General features: G+C 43.5%; 1 protein-coding gene across 1 annotated transcript; it reads left to right on the plus strand.

Moving 5' to 3' along the window:
• Positions 1 to 1,747: 1,747 nt before the first annotated feature.
• On the plus strand, positions 1,748 to 6,111 carry SUCNR1 (succinate receptor 1). Its single transcript, XM_033148134.1, has 2 exons — positions 1,748 to 1,956; positions 4,956 to 6,111. The coding sequence occupies exons 1-2, from the start codon at positions 1,954 to 1,956 to the stop codon at positions 5,913 to 5,915; spliced, it is 963 nt and encodes a 320-aa protein (XP_033004025.1). The 5' UTR covers positions 1,748 to 1,953; the 3' UTR covers positions 5,916 to 6,111.
• Positions 6,112 to 19,851: the final 13,740 nt, after the last annotated feature.

Below are 19,851 nucleotides of genomic sequence, written 5' to 3' on the forward strand. Positions count from 1 at the left end.
CTGCACTCTATTAATATCAGGGACGTTCCAAGTTCCCCCATCTCTGACACAAGCTTCCATGGAGGTATCTTTCATCTGCAGTAACCTCCTCACTTAAATCTGGGCCAACACTGAGAATGGAAGGAGTTATGGCATCCCCATGCGGTATCATAGAATCATAGAATCATAGAGTTGGAAGAGACTACAAGGGCCATCCAGTCCAACACCCTGCCAAGCAGGAAACACCATCAAAGCATTCCTGACAGATGGCTGTCAAGCGTCCGCTTAAAGACCTCCAAAGAAGAAGACTCCACCACACTCTTTGGCAGCAAATTCCACTGTCGAACAGCTCTTACTGTCAGGAAGTTCTTCCTAATGTTTAGGTGGAATCTTCTTTCTTGTAGTTTGAAGCCAGATGGGCGGGGTATGGGATCGCTCACCCTGTCCATTGCCACAGGCAGGAATGGCAGGCTGTTCAGGGCAGCAGTGAGATTGGGGCTGTGCAGGCATGCTAGCAGGAGCAGGGGGGTTGCTCTGCTGGTGAACCCGTACACAAGCACCCCCACAACCTAAGGTTGCCTTGCCATGGCTCATCCTAGTAAGAGGCAGCATCGTGGGAGAGCTGTGACAGCACCACCCCACTGCCCCAGCCACTTCTGGGCACAGGAAGTTGACGTATTGTGATGACTCCCACTCCATCAGTGGAGTGTGGTCCTCTATGCAGGTGAAGGTGGTGGAAAGTTGATGAAGGACCCTGTGTGAGAGGCAGAACCTGTATTGCCAACACTGGCTGGCAGTGAAATGCCAGGGCTTTCAAATAGAGGACTCCTGTTTAGGGAAGTTTTTAACTTGTGATATTTTAATGTATTTTAATATCTGTTGGAGGCTGCCCAGAGTGGCTGGGGGGACCCAGCCAGATGGGCGGGGTAAAAATAAATTATTATTATTATTATTATTATTATTATTATTATTCAGTGAGATTCAGCATGGACTAAATCTGGATGCTTCTGCATGTAAAGTACATGCATAGGAAAGGGGCCTAGAAGCATTCAGCAAAAGATGGTAGAATTGATGAGTTAGAATGTGGAAGTGCTTCTGCTCAGGCTGCCGGGGAGGGGGGGGGGTCTATTCTGGGATGCTCTGTAAAAAAAAAAAAAAAAAAAGTTCTGCGCATGCAGGAGCTATCATCAAAGGCTGATCACTGACGCAAACATTAGCCCATGCCACCCCAATGCTATATAGTAGAGCTGTGTCCTGTTTTGACTATGCTGTTTGGTGAGGTCAGAGAGGATAGAAGGAGCACTGGTGCAGAGAAGCTACGAGGAAGTGCAATAAATTAGGCTAATCTAATCTGTCGGAGAGATTCGACAACAAGTGTGATTAAGCAGGCAGGCAAGTCAAGACTGAGCTTGATACACAATCAAGGCAAGCTAAAGCATTGAGGTTTGCTAGATTTTACTCTGTTAACTGTGCTTTAAATAGGATTAAATCCAGGTACTTGAGATGTAGCAAGGTGTGGTTGGCAAGTAGCATTTGAGTAAGTTGCACTTCATCTTATGACTCAGTCGCAAAGTCATTTCCCGCCCACCCCCCACCCCTTATAGGCATTTTCAAATACTGGTTTTAGTTTCCTTTTTAAATAACAGGAACTCTCAGCACACGCTGTCTAAAGAAAAGGTTTTTGGAAAGTGAGCACCAGGAAGATTTCAGCAGGCCATTAGAAGGGATAATATTTCCATTATTTCACCAGTCGACTCAGAATGGATTTCGCAATACCTTCTATTCCAGTGGAACTGCCTGCACATCTTTCTCAGTCAAACGAGTTTCCGGAATCCTTGAATCATTAACCATGTGCTGAATATTATGTAAATGAGGCATGGCTATGTTGAGCTACGTTCTACTTCACTTGAACCTTTCAGCAGAGAGATGATGTTCAACTAAGAGCCTAGTAAGAGACAATACCCATTCTACAGAATGGTAAGTAGTAAGCAAAGTGGAAAAGGCTGGATATCCTGCAGTTTATTATATAGAATTTTTGCAGATTGTTTCCTATACCTTGTAATTATGATTGAATATATGTAAACAAGTTAACCAAAATTAGTAAAGGGGAGAATCCCTGTCTTTGAATTTTATCCTGGATATTACAAGCGCTATGTTGGTTTTTGCAGGCTACTTTATAAAACCTAAGTGATCCAAGTGATCTTATTGCTTATATTGTTCTTAATAAGGAATTTGCTGGATATTTCCTTTTTTTTGTAATGGATGTTAACATTGCTTGCAAACACCCATTACAATATATATATATATATATATGTATACTAGTTAAACCTTGTACTTGCGGTAGCATTTCCATCTGTGTTGTGTACAGAAAAACATTAATCTAGGAGATAAACTGACTGCAAGACTACACACCCAATTCTTTTCACAGTTGTACATCAACAGAAGGAATAATATTTGTGCACTGGACTAGTTTTCTGCATGGGGTGGATTTGTACTGGTGTTGCTCAAATATCACCTGGGAGACATCAGATCTAGCAATTTGGTGATGCACGAATAACCTCTTGACTGACATTGCAAGGATCTCCTCCAACACAGACCAGTCATAGAAGCCAGTCTACAGCTAGGTGCAGTTTATTCACAGGTACAGGCACAAGAGAAAAGCCTTTTATCAATCTCTTGACTGGGGCGTGTGTGTGTGTGTGTGTGTGTGTGTGTGTGTGTGTGTCTGTAATATACATATGCAGTTCTTTACATTACACATTTCTTTCTAGTCATTCTTTTGATGTACAGGCGACTTTCAACTTTCGCTGGGGTTACATTCCAGGGATAGAGCCTAAAGCCAAAATTGTATACAGTCAAAACACATTGGGTGCAATGACAGGTGGGAATGCCAATGTTTTTTTCCTCCCTTTCCACCCTCTTTTAAATTATTATCATTATTTTATTTTGCCAAGAGCATAAAGCCAAATGTGCACAAGTTAAATGCAAATAAGTTGCAAGGTACCTGTCTAAGAAACTAATTTTCAGAAGACATCTTGTTTTAAAACACATTTTAATTGAGGATCAGCAGAACTTGTTTCTGCAAGTTCTTATTTTATTATCTTTGTTCGGCCCACTGTTTATTCAAATTCATTTACTACAGATACTTTAGGCTCTGAAAAAAACAAACAAACTTCTCAATGTGCAGATATTGAGTTGGATTCAGAGTAAGCTAGCTGCACAAGTTCCCACTGAAATCAGTGTGTTAATTTAATATCCAGCATTAGTCATAGTAAACACACTGAATCAATGAATGTGTCTGTTTATTTCAGTGGTTCTACTGTGAATCTGATGAATGTTGGATACAACACATTGAGTTTTAAATTGTGCTTCAGTCTTTGAGTTAATTTCTTTTGGGTTTTTTTATTAAATTGTTTGCAGCAATTAATTTGCACAACAACTCATTGTTCTGCAGCAATTTGCATTTTCTTAAAAAAAATATCCTGTGAAAATTCATCCACATTTTTGTTTGGTTTTTTAAAAAGTTTTGTATGCACTTTTGACTAATTTTTGCAAGAAATTTCCCCATATACATAGCATTTTGTATTTTATATTCACAAATATATAAATTTTATGAACAAGTTCCCCTAATAAATGGGTTTTTTGTAAACATCATTCAGGTGCAGCACTGCATCACAAAATTTGGATCTGTGTAAATTTTTGAAGGATTACTGTATTTTGGGTTTCATGTTGTTTTGGAAAGTAAAATTTGATTTGCCTTTAAACATAAACTGATTGGAAACCTCCCACCCCCCAATGAATTTCCATCTCTCCATCCCCTGCACCTGCTCTTTGTAATGGGAAGAAAACTCCAACGGTCACCATGAGAGTGTTCTTCTCATTGGAAATAGTAAGCATGGGGGGGGTCAAAGGGTTAAAGCCCCCTCCCCCTACATGGACCTAATTTGGCTCACTGCTTTCCTGTGCCAGCCATTTATTTAACAAAATCATATTTGCAAGGTCAAACTAAATGACAGATGGCACATTAAATTTGGTCCTAAGACAGAACAGAGGAAGGTTCTTTCCAGTCTCAGTTAGATTAGGCCATGCTTGATACAAACAAAACAAACCCCCTTCCAAGGAGTTCCTCAAAGCTATAGGGTTTCTGGCGAGCAAGGAAATCAACGTCACAGGTTCCTGGTTCAGAATACAAAACTTGGTGATTTCTCATGTATGGCTTCAATCTGAAGCAGGCACAACGGCAGCAACTCAGATCAGGGACAGACTCCTTCATAGGATGACATCCTGTGCAAGCCCAAAATTTGGTGGCCCCAAATGGATCTTCTTAATTATGGTTCTTCTCTATTTTGTAGCTCCTCAGCATGACAGCCCGTGTGAGGGGACCACCCACACTACCCTAAATCTAGCGTGTCTCAGATAGTAAGTAAAGCTAGAGAGGAACTTCCTCAGCCTCCCATCCTGCCCCTCCCTCCCACCTTCTGGTCTGGTGGCAGTGGCAGCAGAAGCAGCAAAAGCAGGAGAATCTTACTGGAGGTCTCCTCTCTCCTTGGTGCCTGCTGAACGACTGCTATGGGAGTATTTCAGATCCCAGAGACTCTTAAGAAAGAAGTTTAGAAAACTCAAGATCACTAAGAAAGTGATCTCACATCCACCCCTTTAAAAAAGGTCTCTTTCTCTCCTGCTGAAACACACACCAAAGAAAATACAAAGATCATCAGATTCAAGTTCATTGTCCCCAAATTGTCTACTAACAGAAGAGACGGCAGTGCCTCATTTTTCTTGAGAAGAGTTTTGCAATGAAATTTGTTTTATGCAAGAAGAGGGACTGTATAAACTTGAAGTGTTTATCTAACATTTGGCATGACTGAAAGTGCAGGAATATGACAAGGCAATAATCACACTGGTTGTGTAAGCTAAGCAATAAGTAAATGCCTTTAAAAACAAAAACAAAATTGACATTTGTTTTACATTTCCAGGATGGAGGTGACATCAGAGAATGCTGGGATAGAGAGAAATCCCTGGAAAGGTACTACCTTTCCACCATGTACACGATGGAGTTCATATTTGGCATCATTGGCAACAGCGTTGTTGTTTTTGGGTACATCTTCTGCCTCAAAACCTGGAGGAGTGGCAACATCTACCTGTTCAACTTGTCGCTGTCGGATTTTTCATTCCTTTGCACACTCCCGTTGCTGGTGTCGAGTTACTCTCAAGGGAATTGGTTCTATGGGAAATACTGGTGTCAAGCCAACAGGTTTCTCCTGCATGTGAACTTATATACAAGCATCCTTTTTCTTACCGTTATCAGCATGGACAGATACCTGCTCATGAAGCATCCCTTCAGAAATCACTTTCTGCAGAAGAAAAGCACGGCTATTGTTTTATCAATCGCCATATGGGTCGTGGTTACATTGGAACTGACACCCATGTTCACTTTCCTCAATGACCAGAAAAATACTGGTAATAGCAGCAGTAGCATATGCATGGATTATGCAAGCTCAGGAGCTGCAAAAGACAGCCTAATCTATAGTATGATATTGACAGTCACTGGCTTCATAATCCCACTGTGCGCCATGTGCTATTTTTACAGGAAAACGCATGCCTTCATCAAAAGCCGCAGCGCAGAGCTCACTGCTGCCCTGACTCTAGAGAAACCTCTCACCTTGATCGTCATGGCTGTGGCCATCTTTTCTCTGCTCTTCATTCCCTATCACATCATGCGCAATGTTAGGATCGCCTCCCGGATGCAGTCTTGGAGCCGTCCCTCGTGCGGCAAGGACCTTATCAGTATGATTTATACTGTTACAAGGCCCATTGCCTTTTTGAACAGTGTAATTAACCCCATCTTTTACTTCTTAATGGGGGATCACTTTAGGGAGATGCTGGTGAGTAACGCAAGGTATCTCTGTAAAAGGGTTACGCCTTGGTACAAATGATGTTAAATGCACTTCTTGGACTGATGGGAACTGCGTGGAAGGCTGAAGAGCTTTGGCTCGTTGGTGCACAACATTTTATGATTGCTTGGGGTTCGGATGCTATGCAACAGTCTATCCCCCTTAAAGCACTTGAGTCCAAGTGCCTGTGCAAAGCTGCACTCAGATTAAACTGAGAAGAGTAATGAAGCCCCACACCACTGCCTGGATAGCTCAGTTGGTTAGAGCATGGTGATGATAACACCAAGGTTGCAGGTTCAATCCCCATATGGGGCAGCTGCATATTCCTGCATCACAGGCAGTTGGACTCGATGATCCTCAGGGACCCTTCCAACTCTACAATTCCATGATGCTGTGACATCACACGGCCAAGCTAGCCTGGCTCCTGACATCTCCACTAGGAGTGTGGCTATCTGGATACAGGTGGATCTGGAAAGTGCCTAGAAACTTCAATTGATGCAGGATGAAGCTGCCAGGCTGTTGACTGGTTTCAGTGTTTAAAGCTTTATATAGGGCAAGACCTGGATAATGAAACAACCTGGCATCTTATAAGGCTGTGGTCTCCCATGCAACCTGACTATCAACTGAGATCTGTGCACAACAGACCTTTGGGAAGTTAGGCAAGTGGGTTCTGTCGAGCAGAATTTTCAGTGGTGGCCACTGCAGTTACGGAGCTCTGTGTAAATGTTTGCCTTATGTCATCATTGCTATCTTGTAGATGCCAGGCCAAATCCATCTTCCCAATTGTAAATGGTACTCATGATTGTTATTGTGAGTCAGCTCCCTTTGTTTGTATATATCGCTGGTATTTTTTATGAGCTGTTTTTATATATCTTGCAGCTGCTACCCACATGTTCAATGAACACATATGGTGTGGGGTGGTTGTGTGGCATCTTTGCAGACGTGCCCTTCCCCATCCTGTACTTGAATGCTTGAGAGCGTGGCCTGCATGTATTAAATGGGCTATTTTATTTATTGATTTTGTATGCTGCCTTGGGGGCTTTTAAGTGTAGAGATTTCTTAAATAAACACTGTTGAGAACTAGCTTGCTTCTACTCCCTAATACATGAACATGGCGTTCTTTGCCCCCATCACAAAGCCTACTATCAAGCCATCTGAGTCTTGAAAAGCCGAGGCTTCATCTTCTGTATCACCCAGACCTTCAATATCCTATGTAGCAACAACCAGTTTCAAGTAAAATTGAATTAAAGCACCACGGGAGAGAGAAATTAAAAACCAGAAGACAAAACTCGTCCATACGTCCAGTCTGTCAGCTACCCTTGGCCCGTGAAGTTTAGGTTATACTGTAGGAGTAAGGAAGCTTTTTCATCCTGTGGGCCACATTCCCATCAGGACAATCTTCTGGGGGGCCACATGCCAATGGTGGGTGGGCCAGTGGCAAAAGTGAGTAACAAATTCAAATTTTACCTTTGTTGGTTGGATGCAGAGGGATGCTGGGAGGAACCAGCTGAGGAACCCCCAAGAAGGCCTCAGAGCCAGGTGGTGGGGCGATGATGAGTGGTCAGAGGGAGAAGAGGGAGAAGACAGGGAAGAGGAGGTGTTGGAAGCTGAAGAGGCATCAGGTTTAGTGAGCAGGGTGAGTCCATGGCAGAGAGAAGTCCAGAATCAGAAGTGAAAGCAGGAGAGGAGGGAGGCCAAGAGGCAGAGATGAGTCAATCTGGTGAAGAAACACAGGCGCCTCCCGCTGCTGCGAAGACAAACCAGGACCAGGAGAGGAATGAAACAGGAGAAGTAAAGGCAGACATGCCGGCGTACTCTCAGATTGCTTGGGAAAGACCTGAAGAGGAGACTTAGGCAGCTGTAGGAAGGCCTTCAGTATCCACAAAGGCCACATAGGGAAAAGACCTACTGAAGAGTGAGTTGCTGTGCTCACTAGGCTAAGCAGATCCTGTTTCTTTGAATAGAGTTAACTTCACTTACTCCATGTGTGTAGTGATTACGTTGCCTAGTTGGTTGTCACACTAGTTTCTGGATCAGGCATCCATTGGGATACATCATTATATTTATTATTGTATTAAAGCATCTGTGCCTGTTGTTTTATTTTACTTGGTGGTTTGCACAGTTATCTCTTCACAATATTCCAGCAGCAGGATGTTTCAATTTTTAATCTTCACCCAACTTATTCTTTTTGTCGGCCAATTATCTTTGTTATTCCAGACATCAATAAGCCAGTAGGGAATTGGACAAGATATTTGCCATGTGATCCTCAGTGTGTTTCCCACATCCCATCATAGTGGGAAGATTGTGGCTCAGTGATAAAGCCTTTGATTTGCCTGTCAAAGGATTCAATCCTGAAGAGCTGCTGCAAGTCAGTGTGGGGAAGACTGTAGTAGAGGAAACAATGGCCCAACTCAGTATAAGGTAGCTTTCTATGTTTCTGCACAATGTCCTCAACTTGGGGAGGGAAAAAGGGTGCTGGAGTGGATTTGAAGGAAGTGTGGTGGTTTCCAAGTAAAAGAAAAAAGGAACTTGGATGATTAAGCCACCCCCAGTAATGTTTGCCTGAAAGTAAATGGATGGTGTTGCCACCACAACATTTTCGGTTTGATGTACATACCACAATAAGACCACTTATTATTTTCTAAAGAAGGAAGCAGAATACAACAGATGGTAAGATGGCCTAGGAGATCTCGGCAAGCAATAATGTTGTGGTAGTCACCAGGCAGCACCTGAGAATTAACAACATACTGAAATCAAATACAGGTAGGTAGCCGTGTTGGTCTGCCATAGTCAAAACAAAATAATAAAATAATAAAATTCCTTCCAGTAGCACCTTAGAGACCAACTAAGTAAAGCCTGAAAGTTCCAAAAGAGTCAGAGCAATGAATAAATGAAAGATACAAGTCCAGAACACAGAAAAATAAACTGTTGAGCTTTGGGCATGCAAGCAAGCTTGGGAAGTTCACCTGTGGCTAAGCTGCCATCTTTAAGAGGCACTGTCATAGGGCAACTAGGAGCAACACCCATGCTTAATTGTTGCCAGAGTTCATACACAATGCATCAGTCCTGAGAGTGCCTCCTTTCATATCAGCAGCTTTGCAGAAAATATACAGAATATTTTTTTCTTTCCTAAATCAGACTGCAGTGGGGTTAAAATATAGGCACTTCTAGACCACAGGAGGGAGGTTTATACTCCAGCACATCCCACATCACTAATTAAGTAATTCACCAGTGCTATTTTTTCTAGAAAAAGAGGTGCTGGAACTCACCATGAACACCTCCCTCGTTCTCTTAGAGAATGAGGCGCCCACCCAAGATGTGCCAGAACTGAGTTCCAGCGAGTTCCGGTTGGAAAAAAAAGAGCCCATCATTTATTGAGTCTTTAATTCTCTTCCTGCCTCAATGAAGAGTCTTTTTTTAGTCAAAAGAATTTCACTTTTGCCAGACTGCTCATATACGCTGTTGTTAAATTTATGAAATCCTTTCTGTACTTAATTCAAGTCATGCTCCTCTACGTTAATTCTGGGGGGAAATAAAAGTTGTTGTTCTAGGCTCTTTCATCTGCAAAGATTAGAAACTTAACAGCGTGAATCCTTGTACAAATACGTTGTCGTGAATATTTGAGACTTCTGTTTTTCAGAATGCTTGCAGCTATCTTTGAAAGCAAACAAAGACAATTTATATGATGGGAATGGGCAGAAATAAGGCAGACAAATGTCAGCACTCTTCCTTCCTTTATGGACAACTACATTGGCTTGTGCCAGAATTAGGAACCTGGTTCAGTTTTATTGTTATCATCCCCCCCCTGCTTTTGGATGATGCAGTAAAAAGTAGAGTGAAATAACTTATAGATCCATCACAGCTTTTACTTGTAAATCAGCAGGTTATGAAACTGTCTGAACTCGGTTACTGAGGTGCTGGGATGATGAATTCAGAGATAAAATGAATTTGTTGAGCAAAGAAGGTAGAAGAGGTGAAATAAAGGCAAGACTTAACGGTATATATGCCAAGCAGGGTTTCAAAGCTCAGACCTGCAGAATCGATGTTCAGTGTGTAGTCTAAACCAAGGTGGGGGCCTTCTGGCAATGGGGTCCAAATGTGGCCCTCAGACCTCTCTGCCTGGCAGTATAACTCTCCCAAGGCTACACACATCATTGGTCCTGCTTTGCACCTCAAATATCTTTGCCTGGCTGGAATGTGTTGTTGAACTCTGGTAATGTCTCTTGCTTGCCTGGATACAGAATAGAGTGGGGTGTGTGTATGTGTGTGTGTGTGTACATAAACTAGTCTTCTCTACAAAGGTAATATTTGCATCAGTTGCCCCACCCACTTTTGCCTCTGGCCCCACCCACCAAGGTATATGGTCCTTAGAAGGTTGTTCAGAAGGGAATGCAATTCTCAGGCTGAAAATCATAGAGTTGGAAGAGACCACAAGGGCCATCCAGTCCAACCCCCTGCCAAGCAGGAAACACCTTCAAAGCATTCCTGACAGATGGCTGTCAAGCCTCTGCTTAAAGACCTCCAAAGAAGGAGACTCCACCACACTCCTTGGCAGCAAATTCCACTGTCGAACAGCTCTTACTGTCAGGAAGTTCTTCCTAATGTTTAGGTGGAATCTTCTTTCTTGTAGTTTGACTCCATTGTTCCATGTCCGCTTCTCTGGAGCAGCAGAAAACAACCTTTCTCCCTCCTCTATATGACATCCTTTTATAGAGGTTATGCCATCACTGTTCTGAACCCTGGAATATATGAACTAAAAGTGAAAATGGCCCTGAAGATGTAGGAAGTCCCTTTATTTCACCACCAAGTAACCACACGACATTCTTACATTTTGGGCAAAAGGATATGATTCACCATTAAGCCAGTTTTGAAATAGAGGTGAGCTTTTAAATCAGCCCTCCCTTATCTTGGTGGTCTCCAACCCTCAAATTATGTCATTTTCAAAACTCAAACTCCAAAAAGACCCAAGTATGCCACACTGCTGGCTTCCAGCCAGTAACTTGCAGTTTGCAATTAACACTGGGGGGGGGGGGGAAGGAAAACCCTTTGAATCCACAAAATAGAAGATAAGTCAAATATGCTCATTGTCTATATGTAACAGCTAGTACTAGCGCTGACAAAACTGCAATACTTAATGTTTTAAAACAACAACAAGAACAATTTCAAACTAGTAAGACTAAAGACAAACCTCAATGCTCAAAACAAAGTAGCCTCTCTCACCACCATCTTGCCTCATCCACCATTGGCTCCCCAGATTATGGCAAATTAATTCAGATTTTTTGTTTTGTTAATGGATATTCAATTTAGAACTTTTTGTGGGTTTCCCATCCACAACCATTTGACTTTGAACTATAAATTTGATGAGCAAGCAGTGTAATTCCTGACACCACACTTTGGCAAAGAAACAAGAGATGGTGTTTCTTCCAAATCCTGGAACCTGGGCCTTGTCTCTCCCCATTTCCTGACTTGCATGAAATTAAACTGTTCAATAGCCACATGGAAACGTATCTCAATTGAGCAAATCTGTCTTGGTGATGTGCTTGTTTATTTTCAGTGCCAAGGACTCCCTAGTGTGGGGAAAATAAATAAATCCGCCAGCTTGCAGCCATTCTTCTGAGAAACCGGCTTATATAACATTCAGGTCTCATGACGAGGTGAAGGAAAACCAGTTTGCTCACACAGAAAGTATATCACACCAGAGAGATTCTTTCTAAAGATCGCCATCATTAACTTGGAATTACCTTTTACTTCAGAGTTCTGTTTATCTCGCACAATTTTAACATCCTATTCCTGATAGAAAACTTTAAACACAACATATAATGTAACAAAACACTCGTTTTTCAGCCAGCCAAAAATCCTGAGGATTCAGAAACTCTTTACTACTAAATCAGCCTGTAAATGATATTAATAACTTGGCTATATATTGTCCAATGTAGTGTCCGACATAAGAACTTGCATGAAATAAGTCTTTATGGAGTTACTAATACATTAACCCCATTAAATTAACGGGCGCTAGAACATATGTGGTCAAATTGTTGCCCTAGCAACGTCGGGGACATGCGCAGAGCTGACTGAGCGGCTCTCGCTTATCTCGTTGTTGTTTTTCTATAACAACCGAGCAGCTCTCGCTTGACATCGCTCGCCTGCCGCCACTTGTAACGGCCGCTGCCGCTTAGAAGTAATTCCATGTGAGCGCGCACCCGCCGCGTGCCCGCGCACACCCGCCGCTTCAACAGTTTCGCCCGGCCGCCCAAAGTCTCTGCCCTGCAAGTCCCAACGGCTGTCCGTGGGGCACATGCGCAGTAGCGCAATCCCACGGACACAGGGACTGGACGCAGAGACACTTGCACTTTATTATAGGTGATGCTAAAGTTACTCTTTACATGGTGTGACTTAAGCTTTAAGTTTGCACAACTACATCTGGCAACCGTTTTCTCTCTTTCACCTTTACCTTTACCTCTAACCATCCTAACCATAGTCAACAATCCTAGCCATGGCTAAATTCACACCATACATTTAAAGCACTTCGCTATCACTTTACCCAGTCTGCCAAGAGATTCTGGGAGCTGTAGTTTGCTAAGGGTGCTGAGAGTCTTAGGAGACCCCTATTTCCCCTCACAGAGTTACAATTTCCCAGTTCCCTGGGAAGAGGGATTGATTGTGAAACTACTCTGGGAATTGCAACACTGTAGGGACAGGAGGGGAAGGGGGTAAAATGGAACTCAAGCACCAACTTCTTAATAATTTGTTCCTATAATGACCGGCTGGCACTTTTCCAGGGTAAGAGGTGCCCGAAGGAAACTGGGCTTTGGACAAAGCTGATGGAACGAGCCCTTACTTCCTATCTCTCTCACTGAGGCAGTCTGATAGAACGGCTTCTCCCAAGTGGCAGCTGAGGGAAAGGAGGCCTGATGGAATTGGCCTCTCAAAGCAGAGCTGATGGAGTGAGTTCTGTTTCCCATCTTTCCCACTGGAGGAATGGCTGCCCCCAGGTGACAATTGAGGGAGAAGAGGCCTGATGGAGCTGCCTAGGCCTCTTTCTAAGTGGTGTACATAAAAACAAACCACGCAGAGAATAAAACAATAACAAAATCATCACAAAAACAAATGGAAACTCAAACACAACCTTAAATTGCCTGCTGGAATAAGAAAATGTGTCATGCAGTTCAAGTTCAGCAGGGAGGGTGCTTGCCTAATCTCAGTCGGGAAACAGTTCCACAAGCCTGGGTCCATATCACTGAATGCACATCAGTCTAGTAGTTATGAGCCATGCATGTGACCCATGGAGGATGACCATCAGAGATTTCCCCAGAGATTTAAGTGATAGGGCAGGGATATACGGAATCAGGTAGCCAAGTTGTTAAGGGCCTTGTAAATTAATGCAATAACATTGAACCTGGACCAGTGACATACAGGCAGCCAGTGTAGCTTTTGAGCACCGGAGTCATGTGCTGATGACAGTCTGTCCCCATCTAAATCCCCATCTAATGTCCCAGGTGGAGCTTCTGGAGCAGGTGCAAGGGTAGCCCCTCATTGCAATAAATCCTGAGGCTAACAATGCATGAATCTCCACAGCCAGACTATCCCTGCCCAAGAATGGCTCCAGCTGGCACTCCTGCCCCCGAGGCTACCTGAGCCTCAAGTGACAAAAGTGGACCTGGGAGCTTAAGAGTGAGAGCAACTCCATCCAGGACAGGCAAATGGCCAACATCCCAGACAAAGGAACTGCCCACTCACGGTGTCCCCATCTTTCTACGGTTCTACGCTCTGTTTATTATCTCTTATCATTCTGCAACTCCATCCAGGACCTATTCAGATCTCTCCTAACTCAGATATTATGGAAAAGTAGAGCTGTTTGACATCAGTGTACTGATGACACTGCCCCCAAACTCCCGATGACTACGCCCAACGGCTTCATATAGATGTTGGCAACAGGATCGTTCCCTGTGACACGCCATAGCACAGGGACCATGGGACCAACACACAATCTCCCAATACTATTTTCTGCAGGTAGGAACAGAACCATAGTAAAACAGTGCCTATCCCCCCACAGCAGGTCCAGGAGGAGGGTGTGGTCAATGGTCTCAAAAGCTGCAGACAGATCAGGAAGCAGGAGCAGAGGCGCTGCAGCGTGAGCAACCACGGCATGAGTCAAGGGAGGGCAGCAAGGCGAGGAGTGGCTGAAATTTTCCAGGGCGCAAGAGGAAATGGTGACAGGGAAACAGTGGTGATCCTGCACATCAAGATAAATGTGTCATCTGAGAACACATTAAGCTTCATTTTTGCCTGTTGAAATGTGCGTTTTTCAGCTACAAAGTGGAAACTAACAATGTTTGCTTCTTCTTTTAACGCCACAGCACAGTGAGGGAAAATCATTACAGTCCCGTGGCATAAGCAATCCATGCCATTAACTTGCCCAATAATGCAATAATAAATGGTAATGAATCATTCCCACTTTCGGTCCAGTGGATCACTATAGGGGAAAGAGAGAGAAAGAGAGAGAGAGAGAGAGAGATAACCAACCTGATAATACCAAATCCAAACCAGGTCGGGCTCTTAGTTACAATACAATCATAGTTATTGACATAGAATGAATGAATGGATCTTTATTTGCAGCAGCCATCGGCCATAGCAATAAAGCAACACTACGATATACAAAGAATAGAAATAAAAAGTCAATTATATAAAATACATTTTAGGGTTTTGACTCAATAGTCAAATAGTGGATGTTATTCTGATTGCCCCAGCTAAAAACCTTGCAACCTTTGCTGTCACCTGCTCATCTTGATCTGCCAAGAGAAAGGACACTGTGGCAGTGGTTGGGCAACCTGGAATGGACAATAAAAGAGGGGTGATAATCTCATTCCTCAAGTCTTTATAAAGAGTGCAAGCCAGAAGGGCATGCACCATCGATTCAGTACTGCCATCTCCACAAGGACATAAGCATTTTTTGTGTGAAATCTGTTGGAATCGTCCAGCCAAGGGCAATACATGCAATCTTGCAAGAATAAAAGCGCGTCTATACTTTAGAATCGCTAGGTTATGCAGATAAGGTGCCAGAGAGTCAAAATGGTAAGGTGGAAAATAGTCATACCATGGGCAAAATTTCCTTATTGTGGCCAAGTTGTTCTGATGCTCGATATCATTTAGGCTCTGACAAATTAGACTGTTTGCTTTACTAAAAACCAAAGTGAGTACCCGGTAGCTGTTGTGGTGATAAATCTGCATAGAGTAAGTAGCTTCCCAACTGCAGGTACCCCCGACATGACCACATGCAAACCGGTGCTTAATTATTTACATGTAGCAGTGGCAATTGCCCCTTACATATAAAGGCACATTGTTTTGAAAGCACATCATATAACGATATTGATGGCAACATGAAAATCAGCTCTTTGAAGGGAGCAGTTGTTTTGACAACAGAAACTGCCCTACACAGACAATTTCCAAGTTAAGTTTGCTCAAGGCTCTCAAGGTATAGACAGATGCATGGGGGGAAAACACAATCTCTATGGGTCGCCACCATGTTGGAAAGGATCCAGGACAATATGGGTTGGACATCACCCAAACCAAATCAGGCCAATTTGGGCAGAACTAGACTTTGACTAGGCTGGACTGGATGAATCCCAAACCGGAATTAAGATTGCCAGAAAAAATATCAACAACCTCAGATATGCTGATGATACTACCTTGATGGCAGAAAGTGAGGAGGAATTAAAGAACCTTTTAATGAGGGTGAAAGAGGAGAGCGCAAAATATGGTCTGAAGCTCAACATCAAAAAAACTAAGATCATGGCCACTGGTCCCATCACCTCCTGGCAAATAGAAGGGGAAGAAATGGAGGCAGTGAGAGATTTCACTTTCTTGGGTTCCATGATCACTGCAGATGGTGACAGCAGTCACAAAATTAGAAGACGCCTGCTTCTTGGGAGAAAAGCAATGACAAACCTAGACAGCATCTTAAAAAGCAAAGACATCACCTTGCCGACAAAGGTCCATATAGTTAAAGCTATGGTTTCCCCAGTAGCAATGTACGGAAGTGAGAGCTGGACCATCAAGAAGGCTGATCGCCGAAGAATTGATGCTTTTGAATTATGGTGCTGGAGGAGACTCTTGAGAGTCCCATGGACTGCAAGAAGATCAAACCTATCCATCCTTAAAGAAATCAGCCCTGAGTGCTCACTGGAAGGACAGATCCTGAAGTTGAGGCTCCAGTACTTTGGCCACCTCATGAGAAGAGAAGACTCCCTGGAAAAGACACTGATGTTGGGAAAGATGGAGGGCACAAGGAGAAGGGGACGACAGAGGATGAGATGGTTGGACAGTGTTCTCAAAGCTACTAACATGAGTTTGGCCAAACTGCGAGAGGCAGTGAAGGATAGGCGTGCCTGCCGTGCTCTCGTCCATGGGGTCACGAAGAGTCGGACACGACTGAACAACAACAACAACAGACTTTGACCAAGTCAAGTGGAGACAACCCCGGATTCCCCAGAGTCGAGTCAGGCCTCCCAGAGCCATCTGGGGCTGTCACAGGTTGGGACATTGGACAGGAAGAAGGTGCTTTGATTGGCTCTGCCAGTACGCCCATATGATGCCAGCCCCACTGCCAGCTCACCCCACCCCTTCTCCCTCCTGGTAAGCAGCAATACTGGCACTGCCAGGAAGCATGCTGCCATTCCTCTCAGTCTACCACCTTGGCTGTATGTCATGGTACAAAGCCCCATACTGCCTGGAAAAGCTCGAACGGATGGCACAGTGAGGGTGCAATATAGGCAGCAAAGTATACCTTCTTCCTTCTGCCTTCACTGTCATTGCGCAGGCTCAAGAATCAGCCCTCACTAGTCTTTGATTGCCTGCGTCTGGAGTTTTTCTCTGTTTGCGTTCAAGCCATCACCCAGCTTGTTTCATCGCTCGAAGCTCTGGTGTATACCAAATAGCCAAGCGGGATCTGTTTAGCATTACACTGAGCTATAGTTTTAGTACAACTGTTTAACTGTGAGATTGTTATACATATATTTACTTTTTGTTCTAATTTATCACCGCTGCAGTGCTTTAATTTCTCGATGACTGCTTTTGAAGTGATTTGTTTTGATTTCATCATTGTCTTGTTTCCTGCTTCTTAAATTTAAGAATGAATGAAGAGTACTTAGAATAAATAAATTTGTCCCCATTGTAATGGTGATTTTAATTTGCCTTAGTTTGTACTTTAAACCATTTTTGTTTTTGTTTTTGTACATGAGTCCAAGATACGGCACCTACCACCTACTCTGGTGATGTTCTACCAGGTGTTAAAAAACATTTCTATTTACTCAAGCTTTCCCTGGACCCTGATACTGATTGAATGGTTGCTGGATGCTGTAATGGTGACCTGTTCTTTATGTTGGGTTTATATTGCATACCGAATTGTTTTCAAACAGTTGCATCATTTTAATGCAGAATATAAATATATGAAATAAACAAATAACGCATCAGCTGCGGACCCTTTTTCTCTCCTTATTGGACAGCTGGTTAATTGAATGAATGAATGAACAAAAATATACAGAGCTTCCCTTTCATATATTTTATAACAGGACCAATCTGGGGACCCATGACACAGAACTATCTAACCTGCTGGACTAGATGGGCCATTGGACTGATCCAGCAGGCCTTCTTATGTAAGGCCCCATGTCTACTCCACAGAGCATGGCAGAAAAGAGTGACGCCAAGACCCTGGAAAGCCAGAATCATGTCCCAGAAAGGCTATTTGTATAATAAAGTGGCACTACTTATGAATAAGGGACATGGGTGGCGCTGTGGGTTAAACCACAGAGCCTAGGGCTTGCCGATCAGAAGGTTGGCGGTTCGAATCCCCGCGATGGGGTGAGCTCCCGTTGCTCGGTCCCTGCTCCTGCCAACCTAGCAGTTCGAAAGCACATCCAAGTGCAAGTAGATAAATAGGGACCGCTCTGGCGGTAAGGTAAACGGCGTTTCTGTGTGCTGCTCTGGTTTGCCAGAAGTGGCTTAGTCATGCTGGCCACATGACCCGGAAGCTGTACACCGGCTCCCTAGGCCAGTAAAGCGAGATGAGCGCCACAACCCCAGAGTTGTCCACGAATGGACCTAATGGTCAGGGGTCCCTTTACCTTTACTTATGAATTAAATGTACTGTCAAACAAGATGAGGAGGAAGAGTTTCTAGGTTCTATGCCTTAGGCTGCATGTCCTATTGTGAAGAGGACAGTCCTCTATTTGAAGGCTGGTCCGGTCACATGTTCTCCGATAAATCTGGGCATTACACCTATGTCCCAGATACCTCGATATCTGTTTACCTTATCAGTTGCGTCGCACAGATTCGCATTTGTTAGAGCCAGATTTAATGTGTTCCCCTCAAATGTTCTGAGCAATAGATTTTCTAATGGTAAAACCTCTGTTTTATGCGCATGTGATAACAAATCAATAGAATCCCTTTACCATATCTTGTTTAATTGCCCATTATACATTGTTCCCCGATCAAGGATTCTGAGGTTCTATGCCTTAGGCTGCATGTCCTATTGTGAAGAGGACAGTCCTCTATTTGAAGGCTGGTCTGGTAACAGCCCAGTTTATAGAGTCATAAGGTGGGGGCCTTAGCAGCAGGGGCCTTCAAGTGTTAACATGTAAGCAGCATGGATCTGGCATGCAGGTTTCCCACAGACATCTGGTTGGCCACTGTGAGAACAGGATGCTGGACTAGATGGGCCATTGGCCTAATCCAACAGGCTCTTCTAATGTTCTTTTGTGGGTTGTTTTGTTTTTAATTGTTGCAAAGCATCCTGAGTGGTGTGCATGCTTCGGGAGGGTAGGATATAAGTTTTCTAAAATAAATTAAAAATATTCAGACATTTTAATTCAGTTGCCTGGCTTTTCTGTGATTAACAAAGCAAATCAATGCTTATCTGTGCCACTCCGAGCCTTCTAATGGGAAGCAAAAACACCCAAATGTCAATAAGGATTCCTGGTGGCATTTGTCACTGGATTAGTTTGTATTCGGCACATAGAGACATCCAGGGTGTAATCCCAATGGAAACCATGCCACCAACAGAAAGAATAAGTAAATTGATCTTTGAAACACCTCTAGGCTTCACCTGCTAATTTATTGTTTTCAGGGCTTTCAGACATTGAATAGTCATTTGCTGGTTGCATGCTCATTCATCAAAATGGGTAGCTGCTACATTTTGTTTAGAAAGGGGTAATTAATAATCTCTCAAGTACCTCTGCATTTTTCTGTGTATGTGGGGAAGAATCAAGTATATAATTTCCAATGCATTCTGCAAAGCTTCATGCTATAAGGAAGTCAAAGGATAGAAGAAGAAGAAGAAGAAGAAGAAGAAGAAGAAGAAGAAGAAGAAGAAGAAGAAGAAAAAGAAGAAGAAGACAACAACAACAATAGGGATTTTCCAGGACCTTAAGAAAGATGGGTTGCTTCCATACTAGCTATGTAGCCTTGAATTGCAGGGAACTGAGACTTCAAGCAATGCTCAAGAACCCTAGTGTGGAGGTGTCCATGGAGGGAATTTATTGCGCCAGAGCAGAACACCACATTTTCCATGTGTACACATGGAGAAAGGGGGAGCTCAACCAAATGGCCTAGCCCCATAAATAGGGTGTACGTAGCCTTTGACTATGGGTTGGAGGGAAAATCAAGGAAATACATGGAGCAATCATTGGCAGCGATGGACACGTATTCCAGTTTTCTTTAAGTGTCTTGGTTTCTTTTTTTAAAAGGTAAAGGGACACCTGACCATTAGGTCCAGTCATGTCCGACTCTGGGGTTGCGGCGCTCATCTCGTGTTACTGGCTGAGGGAGCCAGCGTACAGCTTCCGGATCATGTGGCCAGCATGACAAAGCCGCTTCTGGCAAACCAGAGCAGCACACGGAAATGCCGTTTACCTTCCCGCTGGAGCGGTCCCTATTTATCTACTTGCACTTTGACATGCTTCCAAACTGCTAGGTAGGCAGGAGC

Source organism: Lacerta agilis, chromosome 5 (assembly GCF_009819535.1).
Source record: "Lacerta agilis isolate rLacAgi1 chromosome 5, rLacAgi1.pri, whole genome shotgun sequence".
NCBI lineage: Eukaryota > Metazoa > Chordata > Lepidosauria > Squamata > Lacertidae > Lacerta > Lacerta agilis.